Below are 10,000 nucleotides of genomic sequence, written 5' to 3' on the forward strand. Positions count from 1 at the left end.
CACGACTTAGTTCGACACCTTAGTGACACACGACTTAGTTCGACACCTTAGTGAAACACGACTTGGTTCAACACCTTATTGACACACGACTTAGTTTGACACCTTAGTGACACACGACTTAGTTGGACACTTTAGTGACACACGACTTGGTTCGACACCTTAGTGACACACGACTTAGTTGGACACCTTAGTGAAACACGGCTTAGTTCAACACCTTATTGACACACGACTTAGTTGGACACTTTAGTGACATATGACTTGGTTCGACACCTTAGTGACACACGACTTAGTTCGACACCTTAGTGACACACGACTTAGTTGGACACCTTAGTGACACACGACTTAGTTCGACACCTTAGCGACACACGACTTAGTTCGACACCTTAGTGACACACGACTTGGTTCGACACCTTAGTGACACACGACTTAGTTGGACACCTTAGTGAAACACGACTTAGTTCAACACCTTATTGACACACGACTTAGTTGGACACTTTAGTGACATATGACTTGGTTTGACACCTTAGTGACACACGACTTAGTTCGACACCTTAGTGACACACGACTTAGTTGGACACCTTAGTGACACACGACTTAGTTCGACACCTTAGTGACACACGACTTAGTTGGACACCTTAGTGACACACGACTTAGCTCGACACCTTAGTGACACACGACTTGGTTCGACACCTTAGTGACACACGACTTAGTTGGACACCTTAGTGACACACGACTTAGTTGGACACCTTAGTGACACACGACTTAGTTCGACACCTTAGTGACACACGACTTAGTTGGACACCTTAGTGACACACGACTTAGTTCGACACCTTAGTGACACACGACTTAGTTGGACACCTTAGTGACACACGACTTAGTTGGGCACCTTAGTGACACACGACTTAGTTCGACACCTTAGTGACACACGACTTAGTTGGACACCTTAGTGACACACGACTTAGTTTGACACCTTAGTGACACACGACTTAGTTTGACACCTTAGTGACACACGACTTAGTTCGACACCTTGGTGACACACGACTTAGTTCGACACGTTAGTGACACACGACTTAGTTTGACACCTTAGTGACACACGACTTAGTTCGACACCTTAGTGACACACGACTTAGTTCGACACCTTAGTGACACACGACTTAGTTTGACACCTTAGTGACACACGACTTAGTTTGACACCTTAGTGACACACGACTTAGTTCGACACCTTAGTGAAACACGACTTAGTTCAACACCTTATTGACACACGACTTAGTTTGACACCTTAGTGACACCCGACTTAGTTGGACACTTTAGTGACACACGACTTGGTTCGACACCTTAGTGACACACGACTTAGTTCGACACCTTAGTGACACACGACTTAGTTCGACACCTTAGTGAAACACGACTTAGTTCAACACCTTATTGACACACGACTTAGTTTGACACCTTAGTGACACACGACTTAGTTGGACACTTTAGTGACACACGACTTGGTTCGACACCTTTGTGACACACGACTTAGTTGGACACCTTAGTGAAACACGACTTAGTTCAACACCTTATTGACACACGACTTAGTTGGACACTTTAGTGACATATGACTTGGTTCGACACCTTAGTGACACACGACTTAGTTCGACACCTTAGTGACACACGACTTAGTTGGACACCTTAGTGACACACGACTTAGTTCGACACCTTAGTGACACACGACTTAGTTGGACACCTTAGTGACACACGACTTGGTTCGACACCTTAGTGACACACGACTTAGTTGGACACCTTAGTGAAACACGACTTAGTTCAACACCTTATTGACACACGACTTAGTTGGACACTTTAGTGACATATGACTTGGTTCGACACCTTAGTGACACACGACTTAGTTCGACACCTTAGTGACACACGACTTAGTTGGACACCTTAGTGACACACGACTTAGTTCGACACCTTAGTGACACACGACTTAGTTGGACACCTTAGTGACACACGACTTAGTTCGACACCTTAGTGACACACGACTTAGTTGGACACCTTAGTGACACACGACTTAGCTCGACACCTTAGTGACACACGACTTGGTTCGACACCTTAGTGACACACGACTTAGTTCGACACCTTACTGAAACACGACTTAGTTCAACACCTTATTGACACACGACTTAGTTTGGCACCTTTGTGACACACGACTCAGTTGGACACTTTAGTGACATACGACTTGGTTCGACACCTTAGTGACACACGACTTAGTTCGACACCTTAGTGACACACGACTTAGTTCGACACCTTAGTGACACACGACTCAGTTGGACACTTTAGTGACATACGACTTGGTTCGCCACCTTAGTGACACACGACTTAGTTTGGCACCTTAGTGACACACGACTTAGTTGGACACCTTAGTGACACACGACTTAGTTCGACACCTTAGTGACACACGACTTGGTTCGACACCTTAGTGACACACGACTTGGTTCGACACCTTAGTGACACACGACTTAGTTCGACACCTTAGTGAAACACGACTTAGTTCAACACCTTATTGACACACGACTTAGTTTGACATCTTAGTGACACACGACTTAGTTGGACACCTTAGTGACACACGACTTGGTTCGACACCTTAGTGACACACGACTTAGTTGGACACCTTAGTGACACACGACTTAGTTCGACACTTTAGTGACACACGACTTAGTTCGACACCTTAGTGAAACACGACTTAGTTCAACACCTTATTGACACACGACTTAGTTTGACACCTTAGTGACACACGACTCAGTTGGACACTTTAGTGACATACGACTTGGTTTGACACCTTAGTGACACACGACTTAGTTCAACGCCTTATTGACACACGGCTTAGTTTGACACCTTAGTGACACACGACTTAGTTGGACACCTTAGTGACACACGACTTGGTTCGACACCTTAGTGACACACGACTTAGTTGGACACCTTAGTGACACACGACTTAGTTCGACACCTTAGTGACACACGACTTAGTTTGACACCTTAGTGACACACGACTTGGTTGGACACCTTAGTGACACACGACTTAGTTCGACACCTTAATGAAACACGACGTAGTTCAACACCTTAGTGACACACGACTTAGTTTGACACCTTAGTGACACACGACTTAGTTGGACACTTTAGTGACACACGACTTGGTTCGACACCTTAGTGACACACGACTTGGTTCTACACCTTAGTGACACACGACTTAGTTGGACACCTTAGTGACACACGACTTAGTTCGACACCTTAGTGACACACGACTTGGTTCGACACCCTAGTGACACACGACTTAGTTCGACACCTTAGTGACACACGACTTAGTTGGACACCTTAGTGACACACGACTTAGTTCGACACCTTGGTGACACACGACTTAGTTCGACACCTTAGTGAAACACGACTTAGTTCAACACCTTATTGACACACGGCTTAGTTTGACACCTTAGTGACACACGACTTAGTTGGACACCTTAGTGACACACGACTTAGTTCGACACCCTAGTGACACACGACGTAGTTGGACACCTTAGTGACACACGACTTAGTTCGACACCTTGGTGACACACGACTTAGTTCGACACCTTAGTGAAACACGACTTAGTTCAACACCTTATTGACACACGACTTAGTTTGACACCTTAGTGACACACGACTCAGTTGGACACCTTAGTGAAACACGACTTAGTTCAACACCTTATTGACACACGACTTAGTTTGACACCTTAGTGACACACGACTTAGTTGGACACCTTAGTGACACACGACTTAGTTCGACACCCTAGTGACACACGACTTAGTTTGACACCTTAGTGACACACGACTTAGTTTGACACCTTAGTGACACACGACTTAGTTCGACACCTTAGTGACACACGACTTGGTTCGACACCTTAGTGACACACGACTTGGTTCGACACCTTAGTGACACACGACTTAGTTCGACACCTTAGTGACACACGACTTAGTTCGACACCTTAGTGACACACGACTTAGTTCGACACCTTAGTGACACACGACTTAGTTCGACACCTTAGTGACACACGACTTAGTTCGACACCTTAGTGACACACGACTTAGTTCGACACCTTACTGACACACGACTTAGTTCGACACCTTAGTGAAACACGACTTAGTTCGACACCTTAGTGACACACGATTTAGTTGGACACCTTAGTGACACACGACTTAGTTCGACACCTTAGTGACACACGACTTGGTTCGACACCTTAGTGACACACGACTTAGTTTGACACCTTAGTGACACATGACTTAGTTCGACACCTTAGTGACACACGATTTAGTTTGACACCTTAGTGACACACGACTTGGTTTGACACCTTAGTGACACATGACTTAGTTCGACACCTTAGTGACACACGACTTAGTTTGACACCTTAGTGACACATGACTTAGTTCGACACCTTAGTGACACACGACTTGGTTCGACACCTTAGTGACACACGACTTGGTTCGACACCTTAGTGACACACGACATACTAATTGTTATTTTTACATTTTTTCCCAAATTCCATTGTATGTTTTACTCTCCTGACACCACCAGGTGGCAGTACAAGTGTCCACATAAGACCCCAATTCAGTAGTCTACAGTGTTTTGGAAATGCGAGCTCCAAGGTGCTGTCCACGCATGTGGTTACTCAGCCTTTCGAGTTAAAGCGGCCCCTGGTTCAAAAAAGACTGGGGAGTCCTGTACTAATGGACAGAGGACTGGAACAGTGGAGCAGACTGATTGCTAGCTTCCACCTTGGGACTCGGATAGAAAGAAGAAAGAAAGCAAAGTTGGCAAGGTGTGACTTTCTGTGTTTGGATAGTCTATCCCGCAGAACGACACGCGGGAAAAACAAAGGAGTTTTCCAGCACGATGATGGAGAAGTGTGACGAACCTTTGGCCATTCTTACAAAAAGTTGGGCTCATGAAACCCAAGGGACAACATCCATAGATACAGTATGTCTGAAACTAGACTACAATCCTATAAAAGCAGAAAAGTGCATATCAAATCTGAGTATTTCAATGGCAACAAATCTGTAGTACAAGATCACACACGACTCGACTCCAATCCATAGTCTTTGTACTGGTTCTGAAATAAATCCCTGCTGCTTTGTAATGAAGAAAGCAAAGGGATCCGGTGTCAGGTTCAAACATCTATTAAACAGACAAGAAACAAGGAATCATGTAGAGACAGAGTTCAATTTGGCTCATGAGGAGAGACATATTGGGCTGTACACTCAGTTACAGATCCAAACTACGTTCTAAAAGTCCAGCCCACGTGCTCCTCTATTTATTCGGGAGGTCTCTGGTTACATCACTGAGGCTGCTTCTGAAGGAGGGGGGGTAATTCAAGCAGCCCCAGTTAGACACAAAATATGATTATTCAGAAATGCAAATGTGCTGACATTCGTGATATCGCCCTGTCTCTGCTCTGTCTGCGTCACGGTACTCGATGTTCGCCCTTGGCAGTCAGTCACAATTACTGATACGAGACGACTCGCAATCCCGGATTGCAAGTTGTCCCTTTGAAAAGATTGAAAAGTACAACTTCAGCACAATTGATAATAACTATAGCAACGTCCTTTAAGCATAAGAGTTGTGTGACAACTTCCACATAAGTATTCCGACATCCGGTCTGCTTGTCTTGTGTGTGTGGACCAGTTCAACGTGGACAAGGAAGCGGGCGACCGACAGATCTACCACCGCTACTGTCTGGAGCGGGCGGCGGCGCATTGCGCGCACGTCTTCACCACCGTTTCGCAGATCACGGCAATCGAGGCGGAGCACCTGCTCAAGAGGAAGCCAGGTACGCCAGACCGGGAGCAAAGTTTAACCCGAGGACCGGGCCGAGTACTGAGCCCTGTGGGACTCCAGATAGGATGACTGTGACCTTCTATCTGCAAGTAGCGTTGCATCCAGCAGAGGGCACTACTGGAGAAGTTGGTGTTGAAAAGAGGCCATCCATGATGTCTTGAAGACCTCATGGGTTCCTGTGATTTGAATACAGAATTGTGTTTCTTATCCCACGCAGACATTGTCACTCCCAACGGGCTGAACGTCAAGAAGTTCTCGGCCGTGCACGAGTTCCAGAACCTCCACGCCCAAAGCAAGAATCGCATTCAGGAGTTTGTCAGGGGGCATTTTTACGGGTCAGCCACACTTCTTTTTATTCATTCATCCATTGTTTTTTATACTTATTTGGCTTTTTCTTGGACCCTCAGGCACCTGGACTTCGACCTGGACAAGTGCTTGTTCCTCTTCATCGCCGGGAGGTACGAGTTCATCAACAAGGGAGCGGACCTCTTTCTGGAGGCTCTAGCAAGACTCAACTATCTGCTGAGAGTAAGTAGTCTAAGACCTCTTCCTGGAGGCTCTAGCGAGACTCAACTATCTGCTGAGAGTAAGTGCTCTAAGACCTCTTCCTGGAGGCTCTAGTGAGACTCAACTATCTGCTGAGAGTAAGTGCTCTAAGACCTCTTCCTGGAGGCTCTAGCAAGACTCAACTATCTGCTGAGAGTAAGTGCTCTAAGACCTCTTCCTGGAGGCTCTAGTGAGACTCAACTATCTGCTGAGAGTAAGTGCTCTAAGACCTCTTCCTGGAGGCTCTAGCAAGACTCAACTATCTCTTGAGAGTAAGTGCTCTAAGACCTCTTCCTGGAGGCTCTAGCGAGACTCAACTATCTGCTGAGAGTGAGTGCTCTAAGACCTCTTCCTGGAGGCTCTACTAAGACTCAACTATCTGCTGAGAGTAAGTGCTCTAAGACCTCTTCCTGGAGGCTCTAGCGAGACTCAACTATCTGCTGAGAGTGAGTGCTCTAAGACCTCTTCCTGGAGGCTCTACAAAGTCTCAACTATCTGCTGAGAATAAGTGCTCTAAGACCTCTTCCTGGAGGCTCTACTAAGACTCAACTATCTGCTGAGAGTGAGTGCTCTAAGACCTCTTCCTGGAGGCTCTACTAAGACTCAACTATCTGCTGAGAGTGAGTGCTCTAAGACCTCTTCCTGGAGGCTCTACTAAGACTCAACTATCTGCTGAGAGTAAGTGCTCTAAGACCTCTTCCTGGAGGCTCTAGCAAGACTCAACTATCTCTTGAGAGTAAGTGGTCTAAGACCTCTTCCTGGAGGCTCTACTGAGACTCAACTATCTGCTGAGAGTAAGTGCTCTAAGACCTCTTCCTGGAGGCTCTAGCGAGACTCAACTATCTGCTGAGAGTAAGTGCTCTAAGACCTCTTCCTGGAGGCTCTAGCTAGACTCAACTATCTGCTGAGAGTGAGTGCTCTAAGACCTCTTCCTGGAGGCTCTACTAAGACTCAACTATCTGCTGAGAGTAAGTGCTCTAAGACCTCTTCCTGGAGGCTCTAGCAAGACTCAACTATCTCTTGAGAGTAAGTGGTCTAAGACCTCTTCCTGGAGGCTCTACTGAGACTCAACTATCTGCTGAGAGTAAGTGCTCTAAGACCTCTTCCTGGAGGCTCTAGCGAGACTCAACTATCTGCTGAGAGTGAGTGCTCTAAGACCTCTTCCTGGAGGCTCTACTAAGACTCAACTATCTGCTGAGAGTAAGTGCTCTAAGACCTCTTCCTGGAGGCTCTAGCAAGACTCAACTATCTCTTGAGAGTAAGTGGTCTAAGACCTCTTCCTGGAGGCTCTACTGAGACTCAACTATCTGCTGAGAGTAAGTGCTCTAAGACCTCTTCCTGGAGGCTCTAGCGAGACTCAACTATCTGCTGAGAGTGAGTGCTCTAAGACCTCTTCCTGGAGGCTCTACTGAGACTCAACTATCTGCTGAGAGTAAGTGCTCTAAGACCTCTTCCTGGAGGCTCTAGCGAGACTCAACTATCTGCTGAGAGTAAGTGCTCTAAGACCTCTTCCTGGAGGCTCTAGCAAGACTCAACTATCTGCTGAGAGTAAGTGCTCTAAGACCTCTTCCTGGAGGCTCTAGCGAGACTCAACTATCTGCTGAGAGTAAGTGCTCTAAGACCTCTTCCTGGAGGCTCTACTAAGACTCAACTATCTGCTGAGAGTAAGTGCTCTAAGACCTCTTCCTGGAGGCTCTACTGAGACTCAACTATCTGCTGAGAGTGAGTGCTCTAAGACCTCTTCCTGGAGGCTCTAGCTAGACTCAACTATCTGCTGAGAGTGAGTGCTCTAAGACCTCTTCCTGGAGGCTCTACTGAGACTCAACTATCTGCTGAGAGTAAGTGCTCTAAGACCTCTTCCTGGAGGCTCTACAAAGTCTCAACTATCTGCTGAGAATAAGTGCTCTAAGACCTCTTCCTGGAGGCTCTAGCGAGACTCAACTATCTGCTGAGAGTAAGTGCTCTAAGACCTCTTCCTGGAGGCTCTAGCTAGACTCAACTATCTGCTGAGAGTGAGTGCTCTAAGACCTCTTCCTGGAGGCTCTAGCGAGACTCAACTATCTGCTGAGAATAAGTGCTCTAAGACCTCTTCCTGGAGGCTCTAGCTAGACTCAACTATCTGCTGAGAGTGAGTGCTCTAAGACCTCTTCCTGGAGGCTCTAGCAAGACTCAACTATCTGCTGAGAGTGAGTGCTCTAAGACCTCTTCCTGGAGGCTCTAGCTAGACTCAACTATCTGCTGAGAATAAGTGCTCTAAGACCTCTTCCTGGAGGCTCTAGCGAGACTCAACTATCTGCTGAGAGTGAGTGCTCTAAGACCTCTTCCTGGAGGCTCTAGCTAGACTCAACTATCTGCTGAGAGTGAGTGCTCTAAGACCTCTTCCTGGAGGCTCTAGCGAGACTCAACTATCTGCTGAGAGTGAGTGCTCTAAGACCTCTTCCTGGAGGCTCTAGCAAGACTCAACTATCTGCTGAGAGTGAGTGCTCTAAGACCTCTTCCTGGAGGCTCTAGCTAGACTCAACTATCTGCTGAGAATAAGTGCTCTAAGACCTCTTCCTGGAGGCTCTAGCAAGACTCAACTATCTGCTGAGAGTGAGTGCTTTGCTCTTTGTTCTTCTTGGCGCTACTTCAAGTTTCCATCTTCAAATGGGACAAAATGATCAAAAATACCCGGGTGGCTCATTATATAATGATACTTGGAATTGAATAGTTCAGTGTTTGTCAATCTTTTCTGAACCAAGGCACATTTTTTTCAGTGGAAAAAAATCTCGTGGCACATCGCTAGCAGAAAACATTAAAAAAATGAAATTCAGCAGCTGATATTGACAGTAAAAAGTGGTCGTGGCAATTGTTGGATATGAATTTAAAGCATAAGCAAGCATGCATGACTATAGCTCTTGTCTCAAAGTAGGTGTACTGTCACCACCTGTCACATCACACCCTGATGCATTTGACCTTTTTTGCTCATTTCCTGTGTGTAGTCTTTTACTTCTTGTCTTGTGCTGCACACGCTGTAAGTCTTTGCTGTCGTCCAGCATTCTGTTTTTGTGGTGGTTTTGAAGATGGTGGTGAATGAAGCAGACATTGAACAAGATGGTGGTGAATGAAGCAGACATTGAACAAGATGGTGGTGAATGAAGCAGACATTGAACAAGATGGTGGTGAATGAAGCAGACATTGAACAAGATGGTGGTGAATGAAGCAGACATTGAACAAGATGGTGGTGAATGAAGCAGACATTGAACAAGATGGTGAAGCAGACATTGAACAAGATGGTGGTGAAAGAAGCAGACATTGAACAAGATGGTGGTGAATGAAGCAGACATTGAACAAGATGGTGGTGAATGAAGCAGACATTGAACAAGATGGTGGTGAATGAAGCAGACATTGAACAAGATGGTGAAGCAGACATTGAACAAGATGGTGGTGAAAGAAGCAGACATTGAACAAGATGGTGGTGAATGAAGCAGACATTGAACAAGATGGTGGTGAATGAAGCAGACATTGAACAAGATGGTGGTGAATGAAGCAGACATTGAACAAGATGGTGAAGCAGACATTGAACAAGATGGTGGTGAAAGAAGCAGACATTGAACAAGATGGTGGTGAATG

At 46.0% G+C, this 10,000-nt stretch overlaps 1 protein-coding gene across 4 annotated transcripts in view; it reads left to right on the forward strand.

Annotated features, from left to right (window-relative positions):
* The window catches only part of gys1 (glycogen synthase 1 (muscle)), a 64,314-nt gene that overhangs the window by 36,905 nt on the left and 17,409 nt on the right, over positions 1-10,000 (forward strand). For all 4 annotated transcript variants that reach the window (XR_009803841.1, XR_009803840.1, XM_061884708.1 and 1 more), the window contains exons 6-8: positions 5,690-5,834; positions 6,060-6,177; positions 6,250-6,370. Coding sequence is in view for 2 of the 4 variants with exons in the window: in XM_061884708.1 (XP_061740692.1) it covers positions 5,690-5,834; positions 6,060-6,177; positions 6,250-6,370 (384 nt within the window). In the remaining 2 variants the exon portion in view is untranslated. The remainder of the gene's footprint in view (positions 1-5,689; positions 5,835-6,059; positions 6,178-6,249; positions 6,371-10,000) is intronic.

The sequence above is a fragment of the Nerophis ophidion genome, linkage group LG23, assembly GCF_033978795.1.
Source record: "Nerophis ophidion isolate RoL-2023_Sa linkage group LG23, RoL_Noph_v1.0, whole genome shotgun sequence".
NCBI lineage: Eukaryota > Metazoa > Chordata > Actinopteri > Syngnathiformes > Syngnathidae > Nerophis > Nerophis ophidion.